Source organism: Pongo abelii, chromosome 3, assembly GCF_028885655.2.
Source record: "Pongo abelii isolate AG06213 chromosome 3, NHGRI_mPonAbe1-v2.0_pri, whole genome shotgun sequence".
NCBI lineage: Eukaryota > Metazoa > Chordata > Mammalia > Primates > Hominidae > Pongo > Pongo abelii.
This window is the reverse complement of record NC_071988.2, coordinates 208,938,641-208,953,931: the sequence shown is the minus strand read 5'-3', so window position 1 is coordinate 208,953,931 and position 15,291 is coordinate 208,938,641. Positions and strand designations below refer to the sequence as shown.

Below are 15,291 nucleotides of genomic sequence, written 5' to 3'. Positions count from 1 at the left end.
TCACAGTATTAGCACAGTTCAAGGCTCTGAGAAGCCCTATAGTAAAGGAAACTATTTGACCATTTCAGTATTTCTGAAATTATTTTAACCACACTTTCTTCTATAATATTGGTTAAATTAAACACACTTAGGAAGATGCTTGCCTAGTAATTTAACGTTTCACTTTTTTGTCAGCGAGTATTTTCTCTTGAGCAGAGCAGGAAGCTCCATAACAGTGTTGACTCATCTCATTGTAATTGGCTGAAACCTCAGAAAGAGGTGCCATGCCCCTCCCACCCCTTCCACATTTACCTGGATTATTGCCACTCGCCTTTAACAGGTGAATTTCCCTCATGGAACTGGGTTGAGGACTAGACCCCAGAGCTGGGGCCTGCTGGATTGGGGCTTGAGGCAGCAAGGGCAGAAAAAAAAACAGCTGGAGCTGTGGGCCTGGACGATTCTGGGACCCAGAAGCCAAGAAATCCAGAGTCGGGATAACAAGGGGGACCACCAGGAAGCAGTCCTGGAATAGCAGGATGTTTTTGGTCTGTTTTCCACTGCCATTCCCTCATTCATTCATTCATTCATTCATTCTGTGGGCTGATGAAGCTCGTTTTATGTGCCAGGTGCCATGTTGGTCCCTCATTCATTCATTCATTCATTCATTCATTCATTCTGTGGGCTGATGAAGCTCGTTTTATGTGCCAGGTGCCATGTTGGTCCCTCATTCATTCATTCATTCATTCATTCATTCTGTGGGCTAATGAAGCTCATTTTATATGCCAGGTGCCATGTTGGTCCCTCATTCATTCATTCATTCATTCATTCTGTGGGCTGATGAAACTTGTTTTATGTGCCAGGTGCCATGTTGGTCCCTCATTCATTCATTCATTCATTCATTCTGTGGGCTGATGAAACTTGTTTTATGTGCCAGGTGCCATGCTGGTCCCCTCATTCATTCATTCATTCATTCACTCTGTGGGCTGATGAAGCTTGCTTTATGTGCCAGGTCCCGTGTTGGTCCCTCATTCATTCATTCGTTCATTCTGTGGGCTGATGAAGCTTGCTTTATGTGCCAGGTGCCATGTTGGTCCCTCATTCATTCATTGATTCATTCATTCCGTGGGCTGATGAAGCTCACTTTATGTGCCAGGTGCCATGTTGGTCCCTCATTCATTCATTGATTCATTCACTCTGTGGGCTGATGAAGCTTGCTTTATGTGCCAGGTCCCGTGTTGGTCCCTCATTCATTCATTCATTCATTCATTCATTCTGTGGGCTGATGAAGCTCACTTTATGTGCCAGGTGCCATGTTGGTCCCTCATTCATTCATTCATTCATTCATTCTGTGGGCTGGTGAAGCTCACTTTATGTGCCAGGTGCCATGTTGAGAGTGTTCTTCCTGGGCATGGTAGGTGGGCGTTGCCATTGGGTCCACAATGCGTGTCTTGTAAAAGTTCCACCCCTGATAGAAACAGGGCTCTGCTTTAGAGCATACAATCTGTACAGTCGAGTGTTCTTCCTGGGCATGGTAGGTGGGCGTTGCCATTGGGTCCACAATGCGTGTCTTGTAAAAGTTCCACCCCTGATAGAAACAGGGCTCTGCTTTAGAGCATACAATCTGTACAGTCAGAAGTCACATTGATTTAGGTTGTTCCTGCTCATGCCAGATCCTCTGAAACTGATGAAATGTTGAGAAGACAGTTTACAGTTTTCCGTTTTCTTCAGTGCCATTGTTAGTACAAGGAATGTAGTCCCTTTGAGTCTTCTTCGTAGCAAGTTTAGAGAATTAAAATATTCCATTTAACTTGTTTGTTTTTTTCTTAAGTCTGTAGCTCTACATATTTAGAAATTGTCTCTCCTAGGCATTAGAATTGGTACAGGTATAGATTAACTATAGATCATGTAATCAAAATTTGAGGAAATGGAGAGTAATTTAAAAAAACTTACTGATGTGTTCTAGGTGGTTAAACTATGTTTGTTTAACATATTTGAAATTTCATTTGTTTCCCTTAAGATAACCAAATTGAGTTCATTAGTCACAAATATCTCATACACTGCCTGTGATTGCAGTGTTAAAATGTAGTGTAGTTAGTGCCTTGAGTAAAGATGAAGTTTTTTTCCACTGGTTGAGAAATTTGCAGTTAGAAAAACAGTGCATTCCATTTGTGCATGCCTGAGTACTTCAATAAAGTAATTCTGTCATAGACAAACTGACTGGGTTTATGTAGGAGAAAATGTTAAACTTCCCCTTAGCTTTCACATAATTTTCAACAACTGGGTGGTTAAAATATGATTGTTGGTGTCTCAGTAGAAGCATGTGCATTCTTTGAATGCTTCTAATGACTGAGAGGATTAGGGATCTGGTATTTGGAGAATGGAACTCCCTCCTCCATGAATAGATAATACCAATGGCCTATTCTGGCATAGAATTAGGACTTTTAAGAAGCTATTTTTATAGTTTTGGTAATATAAAAATTATGCTCAGCAGTTACTTTGTAGGAGACCACTACCATTAAAATGCAGTAGAATTTTGTGGAGGGGGTGTGTGCATGTGTTGGAGATGGAGGTGGATATCTGTTGGAATAGTACAAACTATAAAATGTTCATACAAATGCCTTTCATTTAAGTTTATTCATAATTATCTGCTTCTAATTTGTGTCAGATTACATTTAAAGTTCAAAAAGACTAGTTATAAATTCAGTACGTAACACTGCATGTTTAATTAGCAGCAATTAATTGAGTAAAAGGTTTGGTCTGATTAGGAGTCTTCAGGGAAAAAGGAATTAATTAAGAGATATTTTCAGTAACCGTTGAGTTATATGCTGGAGACATGTCAGTGCCATACTCTGGTCTGTGTGTTTTCTTCTTACATCTTTTTAAAAAAGTAGATTATTAGAGCACTACTTCTAAACCATTTTAATACCTGGAAATAGAAGACACTCCATAAATAAATATACTTATTGATTAGAATTGGTTTTCCTCCCCAAACTTAAGTTAAATATAATTGCCTTGAGAGTCAACAGAGGGTGCCACTCTGCCAGTCAGCGGGCCCCAGCTGAATATCCAGAGTGTGTCCACAGGGGAAGAAACAGACTCCCCTTCACAGTTCTGTGTAATATACTTAATAGCTTAAGAGTAAAGATTAGCCTGTTTGTCTAGATAATTGCCCTGTTCCCATACAGGGAACAATTTAAAGTTGTTTAAAAATCACTCATATTGTAGCTAAAGTCAGTGAATAAGCCCCCAGCCTCGTACAGACCTTTTCTGCCACCTTAGGAAGTCGTTCAACACCACCAGTGCATCTCAGTGTCTGTGTACCTATTGTTAGGCCAGGCAGGGACACTTTCTGTCACTCAGCAGCCCTCATTGTTTCTTCACATAAACACGATGCTGCTTTCCCGTCTGCAAATCTGATGATTTCTGCCTTAATCTATATGTATGTGGGATTCATATATCACATCACGAGCTGGGTTCCTGTTTAACCTTGTTATCAGTGACATGCTTCAAGCTGTGTTCATCAGTCATGGTGCCGCAGATAATAAAGGATGTTTCTGAATCTTGCATGGCCGATAAAGAGCAAGGTTGTAATCCATGCTGTAAAAAAAACACAGGGCGATCAGACAGGAACAGTAAGAATAGCGGGAGAAGACTCTTCCAGGAGAGGATGCATCAGACACTGGGGCTCTGAGATGAGTGTGCTCTCCTGATTGAGGATGCCCACTTGGCTGGAGGGCAGGGAGCAAGTTTTGCAGAAAGCAGTGTGTTCTAGCACCACCAGCCTCCTCCACAGCAGATAGTCTGTTCATTCCTCCACATGAGACCTTGCATATTTGAAGCTTCATTGGCAAGATAAGATTATCCTGTACAAAATAAGAGAGAAATGGGTATAGAAGAATGAATATAAAATATGGTGGGTCGGCTGGTGAGTACAGACATAGGGAAGTCTGAGGGGCGGGGATGAAGAGAGTCACCGTGGCTTCCCCAGTCTCCTGTGTCAGGCCAGGCAGTCTGTCACAATTTTAGACAGTGAGGGTAATGTACAGGTGGGATGAGAAAAGGATCTTGGCGTTCTGACGACGGCCAAAAATGCAATCAGGAAGGACCTAGGATCACTGACTCATAAATACAGACAGGCCGGAAATTAGTGTCTCAAAAGCCTGGCAGAGGCAGCAGGACCCAGTTCTCGGCCAGGGTTCAGCTCAGAGCGTCAGGGCCTCGAGAAATCCTGGGCCTCCGCCCTGTTGCAGACTGAGGCGCCGCCTTGGGGCCTGGATGCAGAGCCAGTGAGATTTAATGAAAACCAGGCTGGATCTGGTCTCTAAAAAATGGCCGTGGATTTTTGGAAAATGTATGAAAGGAAGGAAATGAAGACTGTAGAAGAAGTGTTTACTGTTAATGATGTGGAGAACGAAGTGCTTGGTGAATCCCTGGTGTGCAGCTCACACTGAGTAGTTCTGGTCTGTGAAATGCCACACTCATGGCAAACCTAGAGCAAGAATCTGAGAAAGCAGTTAAGTGGCAAGTGAGCTTTGTTTTAGGTAAGTGTAATAGTTCATTTGGGGAAAATAAATTCTGTGCTATGACAGGGATGGTGAATTCTGGGTGCTTGTTCATGAAACAGAAAAAGGATGGGGGGCTCGTGGATGGATTAAACCTGAGAGCCTGCAACGCCACCCTTATCCAAAAGGGCTGTAGAGAACTGCTTGTTTCTTTGAAGATTCAGTCGATGATACGAAATTATACAATATTCTGGAGTTGTGGTTGCAGCTAAAGATACATGTAGTATAGCCTGAAAAGGTCCAAAGAAAGGAGGTAAAACACTCTATCTTCGAGCAGCCTCTCAGGTTCAGCACTGCTGACATTTGGAACCAGATATTTTTTCTTGTGCAGGGCTGTCCTATGCATTGTAGGATGCTTAACAACACCCCTGGTCTCCATCCACGAGACACCAGGAGCACCCTCTTTTGACAAGTAGTGACGACCAAAAATGTCTGCAGGCATTACCAGATGTCTCCTAGGGAGCAGAATCTCCCCCAGGGAAAAACCACTGACCTAGAGGATAAGTTGACCTGAAAAAGAGAAGAAGGGAATGTTGCAATCTTCAAAACCTGTAGTGGGGTGGGTTACACACATTTATCCATGGACAATTGTCTCTTGAAGCTTGATGTCAATTTCTTATTGAATCAAAATCTTTCGTAATGAATACAAATCTTAAGAATTTGTAAGTCATAACCGTTGAAAATACACATGTGGTCCAGAAATGTTTTGAGGGACTCCTGGAAAGTGACTCACTCAACTGCTTTGTGGAAGGATAGCCTTGTCTTTCCACCACACATTCCCAGTGCAGCCCAGAGAGGGAGTTTTGGCTTCGCTAAGCAGAGTGTTATTTCTTCTGCTTTTTGTTTTTCATCATTTATGGACAAAATTCTGTAAAGTATACATGGTTTTAGGTGGATAAAAATAAAACAAGTTGAAGGTTCCATTCAAATGTTGACATCCCCTGAGTTTCTGCTTAATTTCAGAATATAATTTTTGAGGATACCTTTGTTTCTGTTTCTCTAACTACTACTATTGCTCCTTGTATTTTTCTCTAACATGTATTTTTTCCTCTCCTTCCAGGAAATATTGGAAATTCTTTTATGATTGATCCTGTCTTGGGCTCTATTAAAACTGCTAAAGAATTAGATCGAAATAACCAAGTGGAGTATGATTTAATGGTAAAAGCTACAGATAAGGGCAGTCCACCGATGAGTGAAATAACTTCTGTGCGTATCTTTGTCACAATTGCTGACAACGCCTCTCCGAAGTTTACCTCAAAAGAATATTCTGTTGAAATTAGTGAAACTGTCAGCATTGGGAGTTTTGTTGGGATGGTTACAGCCCATAGTCAGTCATCAGTGGTGTATGAAATAAAAGATGGAAATATAGGGGATGCTTTTGATATTAATCCACATTCTGGAACTATCATCACTCAGAAAGCCCTGGACTTTGAAACTTTGCCCATTTACACATTGATAATACAAGGAACTAACATGGCTGGTTTGTCCACTAATACAACGGTTCTAGTTCACCTGCAGGATGAGAATGACAACTCGCCAGTTTTTATGCAGGCAGAATATACAGGACTCATTAGTGAATCAGCCTCAATTAACAGCGTGGTCCTAACAGACAGGAATATCCCACTGGTGATTCGAGCAACTGATGCTGATAAAGACTCAAATGCTTTGCTTGTATATCACATTGTTGAACCATCTGTACATAAATATTTTGCTATTGATTCTAGCACTGGTGCTATTCATACAGTACTAAGTCTGGACTATGAAGAAACAAGTATTTTTCACTTCACCGTCCAAGTGCATGACATGGGAACCCCACGTTTATTTGCTGAGTATGCAGCTAATGTAACAGTACATGTAATTGACATTAATGACTGCCCTCCCGTGTTCGCCAAGCCGTTATATGAAGCATCTCTTTTGTTGCCAACGTACAAAGGAGTGAAAGTCATCACAGTAAATGCTACAGATGCCGATTCAAGTGCATTCTCACAGTTGATTTACTCCATCACCGAAGGCAACATTGGGGAGAAGTTTTCTATGGACTACAAGACTGGCGCTCTCACTGTCCAAAACACAACTCAGTTAAGAAGCCGCTATGAGCTAACCATTAGAGCTTCCGATGGCAGGTTTGCCGGCCTTACCTCTGTCAAAATTAATGTGAAAGAAAGCAAAGAAAGTCACCTAAAGTTTACCCAGGATGTCTACTCTGCAGTAGTGAAAGAGAATTCCACCGAGGCCAAAACATTAGCTGTCATTACTGCTATTGGGAATCCAATCAATGAGCCTTTGTTTTATCACATCCTCAACCCAGATCGCAGATTTAAAATAAGCCGCACTTCAGGAGTTCTGTCAACCACTGGTATAGCCTTCGATCGTGAGCAGCAGGAGGCGTTTGATGTGGTTGTAGAAGTGACAGAGGAACATAAGCCTACCGCAGTGGCCCATGTTGTCGTGAAGGTCATTGTAGAAGACCAAAATGATAATGCACCGGTGTTCGTCAACCTTCCCTACTACGCCGTTGTTAAAGTGGACACTGAGGTGGGCCATGTCATTCGCTATGTCACTGCTGTAGACAGAGACAGTGGCAGAAACGGGGAAGTGCATTACTCCCTCAAGGAACATCATGAACACTTTCAAATTGGACCCTTGGGTGAAATTTCACTGAAAAAGCAATTTGAACTTGACACCTTAAATAAAGAATATCTTGTTACAGTGGTTGCAAAAGATGGAGGGAACCCGGCCTTTTCAGCGGAAGTTATCGTTCCGATCACTGTCATGAATAAAGCCATGCCTGTGTTTGAAAAACCTTTCTACAGTGCAGAGATTGCAGAGAACATCCAGGTGCACAGCCCTGTGGTCCACGTGCAGGCTAACAGCCCGGAAGGCTTGAAAGTGTTCTACAGCATCACAGACGGAGACCCTTTCGGCCAGTTCACTATTAACTTCAATACTGGAGTTATCAACGTCATAGCTCCTCTGGACTTTGAGGCCCACCCGGCATATAAACTGAGCATACGCGCAACTGACTCCTTGACGGGCGCTCACGCTGAAGTATTTGTGGACATCATAGTAGAGGACATCAATGATAACCCTCCTGTGTTTGCTCAGCAGTCTTATGCGGCAACCCTGTCTGAGGCATCTGTAATTGGAACATCTGTTGTTCAAGTTAGAGCCACAGATTCTGATTCAGAACCAAATAGAGGAATCTCATACCAGATGTTTGGGAATCTCAGCAAGAGTCATGATCATTTTCATGTAGACAGCAGCACTGGCCTCATCTCACTACTCAGAACCCTGGATTACGAGCAGTCCCGGCAGCACACGATTTTTGTGAGGGCTGTTGATGGTGGTATGCCCCCGCTGAGCAGTGATGTGATTGTCACGGTGGACGTTACTGACCTCAATGATAATCCACCACTCTTTGAACAACAGATTTACGAAGCCAGAATTAGCGAGCACGCCCCTCATGGGCATTTTGTGACCTGTGTAAAAGCCTATGATGCAGACAGTTCAGACATAGACAAGTTGCAGTATTCCATTCTGTCTGGCAGTGATCATAAACATTTTGTCATTGACAGTGCAACAGGGATTATCACCCTCTCCAACCTGCGCCGGCATGCCCTGAAGCCATTTTACAGTCTTAACCTGTCAGTGTCTGATGGAGTTTTTAGAAGTTCCACCCAGGTTCATGTAACTGTAATTGGAGGCAATTTGCACAGCCCTGCTTTTCTTCAGAACGAATATGAAGTGGAACTAGCTGAAAACGCTCCCCTACATACCCTGGTGATGGAGGTGAAAACTACGGATGGGGATTCTGGTATTTATGGTCACGTTACTTACCATATTGTAAATGACTTTGCCAAAGACAGATTTTACATAAATGAGAGAGGACAGATATTTACTTTGGAAAAACTTGATCGAGAAACCCCAGCGGAGAAAGTGATCTCAGTCCGTTTAATGGCTAAGGATGCTGGAGGAAAAGTTGCTTTCTGCACCGTGAATGTCATCCTTACAGATGACAATGACAATGCACCACAATTTCGAGCAACCAAATACGAAGTGAATATTGGATCCAGTGCTGCTAAAGGGACTTCAGTCATTAAAGTTCTTGCAAGTGATGCCGATGAGGGCTCCAATGCCGACATCACCTATGCCATTGAAGCAGACTCTGAAAGTGTAAAAGAGAATTTGGAAATTAACAAACTGTCTGGCGTAATCACTACAAAGGAGAGCCTCATTGGCTTGGAAAATGAATTCTTCACTTTCTTTGTTAGAGCTGTGGATAATGGGTCTCCATCAAAAGAATCTGTTGTTCCCGTCTATGTTAAAATCCTTCCACCAGAAAGGCAGCTTCCAAAATTTTCAGAACCTTTCTATAGCTATACAGTGTCAGAGGACATGCCTATTGGAACAGAAATAGATCTCATCCAAGCAGAACATAGTGGGACTGTTCTTTACAGCCTGGTCAAAGGGAAGACTCCAGAAAGCAATAGGGATGAGTCCTTTGTGATTGACAGACAGAGCGGGAGACTGAAGTTGGAGAAGAGTCTTGATCATGAGACAACTAAGTGGTATCAGTTTTCCATACTGGCCAGGTGCACTCAAGATGACCATGAGATGGTGGCTTCTGTAGATGTTAGTATCCAAGTGAAAGATGCAAATGACAACAGCCCGGTCTTTGAATCTAGTCCATATGAGGCATTCATTGTTGAAAACCTGCCAGGGGGAAGTAGAGTAATTCAGATCAGGGCATCTGATGCTGACTCAGGAACCAACGGCCAAGTTATGTATAGCCTGGATCAGTCACAAAGTGTGGAAGTCATTGAATCCTTTGCCATTAACATGGAAACGGGCTGGATTACAACTTTAAAGGAACTTGACCATGAAAAGAGAGACAATTACCAGATTAAAGTGGTTGCATCAGATCATGGTGAAATGATCCAGCTATCCTCCACAGCCATTGTGGACGTTACCGTCACCGATGTCAACGATAGTCCACCACGATTCACGGCCGAGATCTATAAAGGGACTGTGAGTGAGGATGACCCCCCAGGTGGGGTGATTGCCATCTTAAGTACCACAGATGCTGATTCTGAAGAGATCAACAGACAAGTTACATATTTCATAACAGGTAAAAAAAATTCAAACCAAACGGTTTAATTTAAAATGATTTTTAGAAGCATAAAGTATAAGATCTGTATTGTATGGAAATTGGGGATTTAAGGGATGATTTTAGTTAAAAATATCTAAAATAATAATTAGAAATAACATCTGTTGAGCCTCATTTCAAGCTTGTTACCTGAGCAAAGCTACCAGTTGTTTCATTAGACTGTTTGATTTTTGTGACTCGTTCTTTTGAACCTTATACTTAGTGTATAATAAATATAATTAAAAACATCTATAGTTTTAATGCAGGCTAAATGATTATTTAGTAGTCTTAATGCTATGTTTATACATTTTAATGCTGCCCTTGTTTTTGTAAGTTGGAAGGCTAATATATGCCAAATTAATTCTTTTAATACTCAATTCTTTTAAATGATAACATTATACATCTTTTGTACAGTTTGTTTTTTCTGTTACTTATTTTTATCCTTTCAACAAATTTGACTATCATCTTCCTCCATTGATTTAATAGGAGGGGATCCTTTAGGACAGTTTGCTGTTGAAAATATACAGAATGAATGGAAGGTATATGTGAAGAAACCTCTAGACAGGGAAAAAAGGGACAATTACCTTCTTACTATCACAGCAACTGATGGCACCTTCTCTTCAAAAGCGGTAGTTGAAGTGAAAGTTCTGGATGCAAATGACAACAGTCCAGTTTGTGAAAAGGTAAGCAACTCTTCCCTTATATTTGCGTGTTATGAATTTAAATTTCTTAATTCTTTCAATGAGACCATCATTTGGCGCCGTGGTGTAATTCACATGTGTTTTATGATCACTTACTGATTAAGCAGAGGTGTTAAATGGGGTAAGACTTGGAAAAGCTTCAGAACTATTTGCGGGAATGCTAAATAAATCAAAAGCCTCATTCTAGAAAACTAAATTATGGACAGGACTCCAGTTGCGTCTAACACTGAAAATGCTCTGTAAACTTTCATGAGGGCATTCTCTTAATATGGGGATACAGCTGTTTTGGGGGAATGATCTGCCGAGAAACAAAGTGCTGACGTGCCATGAGACACTGTTTTGGGGGCATCTGCTCTTCTGCACGCTAGAGAAGCTCAGAGGTGGACAGTGTGCTTCCTGCATCTGCATGGCTCACCATTCAGTGAGAACTAAAAGTAGACATAGGAAGGGCTGCTCCCTCCAAGTTAGATGAGGGCCGTGTGGCTCGAGCAGGGGTGGTCCCTGGGGCCAGAGGGTGAGAAGGGCTGCCCAGAGAAAGGGCTGGCTGAGCTTCGGGGCGCAGTAACTGGGTTGTCAGGAATGGGTGGGGAGGGGCCGTGGGGTGTGAGGAGGGATTATGGGAGTAGCCACTGAGTTTGCCAGAAGTGGGGAGTCTACGCTGAGAGTCTTGGAAAAGGGTGAACTGGATTACAGTGGGCGGTGGTGGTCGTTCCAGGGGATTTGAACTTGATCCTAGAGAAAATAGGGACTTTGGAGCCTTTTATATCGGTAAGGTAGAGATGACAAGAGACGAGTTCCTTAAGAAGCTTAGTTTGGAAGCATCGTGCCTGTTATTTAGACAGGGAGGAGTGGATGCAAGGGGGCCCTGGAAAGGCAGAGGTGGGGAAGGAGTGAAAGGACCAAAGCCACCACCGAGGAAGACCATCTGGTGTGACAGCCGTCCAGCATGCCATCGAACCTGACCTGACTTTCTACATGAGTAGGGGGAGCGACCAAGGCCGTGGCAAAGAGGAGTCTGAGCCGGGGGCTGGTTGTAGAGGAGTTCCGTGTTGAGTTCCAATTCCAGTTTGCTAAGGTAATGAGACATTCAATTGACCATGTTTTTTAGACATTGAGAGATGGTGAGATGTTGGATGGGTATTAGGGAAAGGTGTGGAAACTTGGCGTTGTCTCTGGATAGCTGAAAATTGACTTCATTTGAGAGGATACTAACAAAAAGGGGAAAAAGAAGAGAGAGCTATTTCCAAAGGGAGAAGGGGGCTGAGCTGGAAGGAAGAGGAGGACACCAGTGCAGTGCCACCCTGGGTTGGGGAGAAGAGGACTCTGGGGAGGCAGGGTGGCGAGTGGAGCTGGGATGTTTGGGATGCGAAACAGACCATTTGGGTCCCATGATGCTGTGCAGGTGGCGGTCTCGGTAGCAGGATGTGGATGGATGCCTGATGGCAGATCAGAGAGTAAAGTGATGAAGAAATAGACCTGCACAGGGAAGAAGGCTGAGAGTGACAGGGAGGAGGAATGTGCTGGGCCAGGAGAAGGCTGGGTAGAGAGGAATGTGGTTGTGAAGAGGATGGAGGAGTTGGAACCCACCACAGGTTCTGTGAGTCTGAGATGCTTGTGGCTGTGGAAAGTGATAGGGCTGTTCTCAGGGAAAGACTTAAGATGGAAGAACGCTTACATTCAGTCATGAGGGGAAGGGGAACTTCTGAGGGATGAGAAGTTAATTCCGGTTCTTATTTGTACTTTATATTTTCAGGAGAGGTGCGACGTTCTCTCTCTCTTACAGCAACTAAGTGTCTTTGGTTGTTTTTTAGCCCTTTGATATTATTTTGATACAATACTGTATCATCTTCAGGAATAAGACTGGGACACTAGATCCTTTAAATTCATCCTATTATGAAATACCCTTTTTCCTGAGTCCTTTTTCATGGAGTACTTCTCTATGAGTACTTCACTGGTAGCTGAGTTCAGATTAAGAAAATCAACAGAATCTTAATCTTTTTGTCTTAGGTTTTAATTTATGGCTTGGATTTCTAAATAATTGGAACTGGAAACAACTGTTCACCGTGTTTGAGCATGAGGGCAGTTGTGAGGAGAGAGAGCACCAGGATCACACAGGGCAGTAGAAGGGGCTGAAGACAGGGCACCAGGATCACGCAGGGCAGTAGAAGGGGCTGAAGACAGGGCACCAGGATCACGCAGGGCAGTAGAAGGGGCTGAGCCTTCATCAGAGTCTCTTCTGTGGTCTTCGAGAATCTTCGTTTTCTCCTGTAACATGAAACTTGCTTCTCTCTCAACTGCAGTTATTTATGTTAGGAACATTTGCAAAAAATAAATTCCTGTATTTGGAAATAAGCAGCTATGATATGACAGGTATTTATTCTCTGCAGTTTTTAGGTAAATACAGAGCACTACTTATATTTTCAATTAGTACTTACGTTTTCTCATAGGGATTTGAATATGAAATCAGCTTAATGACATATAATAGCATTTTGTAAGTTAAACGTCAGGCCAGGCTCTTTCAGGGATGTGGAGCTGGTGGCTGCTCCACGACTCCTCCTTGTTTCACATGTGTTTTATGTTTTATGAGAAAAATCGTTTTCAAAGCTCTTGGGATTTTATCTTTAGTCATTTCCCATGTTTTCTGTGGTCAAAGATGAATGATTTCTTTTCCGTTATTCCCTTGATGTTTGTGCTGCCTGTTAATGTTTTTATGTAACGTTTTTATTTCAACTCTTTGCAGACTTTATATTCAGACACTATTCCTGAAGACGTCCTTCCTGGAAAATTGATCATGCAGATCTCTGCTACAGACGCAGACATCCGCTCTAACGCTGAAATTACTTACACGTTATTGGGTTCAGGTGCAGAAAAATTCAAACTAAATCCAGACACAGGTAATGATGGAGTTTGGGTCAAAATAAATTGTATATTCCAACAGTATCATATATGTGGGTGATTTTAGATCACACACAAAATTTGAAATTACATTTTGCCCTTTTCAAATGTATTCTGATGCTCTGAAGTTGACGTCTCTTAGAAATCTTACCAGCAATTTAGTGCGTAAAATTCGAGGTGAGATTTTTTAAAAAAACAGCAAGAATATCACCTAATTGAACGAAGGATTTAAAATTTAGAAGGCATTTATACCACTTGTTTAAAAAAAACAACCCTCAGAAGTTAAAGTATAACTCAAGCTTTCTGCTTTTTATCCATTTTATTTAAATAGCATATTTTCTTGAATTGGTGACCATAAATTTATAACTTAGCATAATTTAGAATTTTCATAAACAAAATGATTTATGGTATTTTATTTATTTTAAAATAGAGTTGTTTCCTTTTGTATTTTGGTAAAATTGGGATCAACCAGGTTTCCTGTTAAGCCTTTTTATTTTCTTCCTAAAGAACTAATTGTGAACATGTGAATCTAATTTTTGAATCAATTTAAACATTTTTTAAATTTTGGTTAATTAGGTAGTGGTTTCACCTGTGCAATCTTATACACAAGGTGAGAGGCCCTGGCCTCAGATCTGCAGGACTTAAAGAGCTAGCACCTGGCAGGGTTAGAGACTTGGAGCTCACTGCCTCTTGCAGCTGTTGAATCTGTCATTGATAATACTGGTCTCAAGAGGAAGGCTGTGAATACTCAGACTAAGTAATTGAAAGACAAAAGGGGAGGAAATAAGATGTACAACTGCAGGTCATGTCTTAAATTACAAGTGAGTCCATTTGTTTTTGTTTGTAGGTGAACTGAGAACGTCAACCCCCCTTGATCGTGAGGAGCAAGCTGTTTATCATCTTCTCGTCAGGGCCACAGACGGAGGAGGAAGATTCTGCCAAGCCAGTATTGTGCTCACGCTAGAAGACGTGAACGATAACGCCCCCGAATTCTCTGTCGATCCTTATGCCGTCACCGTGTTTGAAAACACAGAGCCTGGAACGCTGCTGACAAGAGCGCAGGCCACGGATGCTGACACAGGTATCTCCCGGGGATGCTCTTGCCCGACGCTGCTCACTGAGATCCTAGGAGCCTCTGTTTCAAAACACACCCCAGATTCAGCCTGTGCCACTCACTCCACCTCATGCAAGTTCCATAGCCCTTCCTCGTTGTGGAAGGAAATCTTTAGAATAATTAATTAATTTTTAATGAATATTTAAAGTTCCAAAGTTGTGCCCAGTGAACCTACTGTTGTGAGGTATCTAAAATTCTGGTTACTGAATATTAACTGATCTTCGTATCCCATTGAATTAATTAGTGATGTGTTATTTTGTAAATAAACCATTGGTGACAGAGCTTTTAGCATCATTGGAACATAATGGAAGCAAATGCTTTATTGTTATAGGTTTACAAATCTTTCAAAATTTTTTTAGAGAAAATTGGACTATAGAATGTATATTTGTAGCATTTGATAGCAGAGAATAACTTCTTCAGTCATACCACAGGTTGAGTATTCCTTATTTATTATAGTTGGAACTAGAATTATTTTTGGATTTTTGGATATTTTTCAGATTTTGGAATATTTGCGTTATGTACTTATCAGTTGAGTATCCCAACTCCAAAAATCTGAAATCCGAAATGCTCCAATGAGCATTTTAAAAGCATCGGTTCTGCGCTCAAAAAGTTAATAGATTTTGGAGCATTTCAAATTTCAGATTTTCAGTTTAGGGATACTCATCTTGTGATTCTGAGAAATTTCAGAAGAATAGCAAAAATGTTGCTTTTCAGATCTTTGTCACCAAAGCTAAATGATAAACCGATTTGATTTGTAAAGGTTTGTTAGGTACTGTAGTATTGGCTCCTATATGAAATAGTCTAAGAAGCTAGATTCCCATGAAATTATATTTACATCTGTTTTAACAGAGTAAGTTGTTAATTTAAAAAGTTTACTTTTTAAAGATCATAGTC

General features: G+C 41.6%; 1 protein-coding gene across 5 annotated transcripts in view; it reads left to right on the top strand.

The window, feature by feature from the left end:
* FAT1 (FAT atypical cadherin 1) overlaps positions 1-15,291 on the top strand; it is a 143,859-nt gene that overhangs the window by 103,395 nt on the left and 25,173 nt on the right. For all 5 annotated transcript variants that reach the window (XM_009240518.4, XM_002815356.5, XM_009240519.4 and 2 more), the window contains exons 10-13: positions 5,602-9,669; positions 10,174-10,370; positions 13,129-13,282; positions 14,131-14,364. In XM_009240518.4, the coding sequence (XP_009238793.2) occupies positions 5,602-9,669; positions 10,174-10,370; positions 13,129-13,282; positions 14,131-14,364 (4,653 nt within the window). The remainder of the gene's footprint in view (positions 1-5,601; positions 9,670-10,173; positions 10,371-13,128; positions 13,283-14,130; positions 14,365-15,291) is intronic.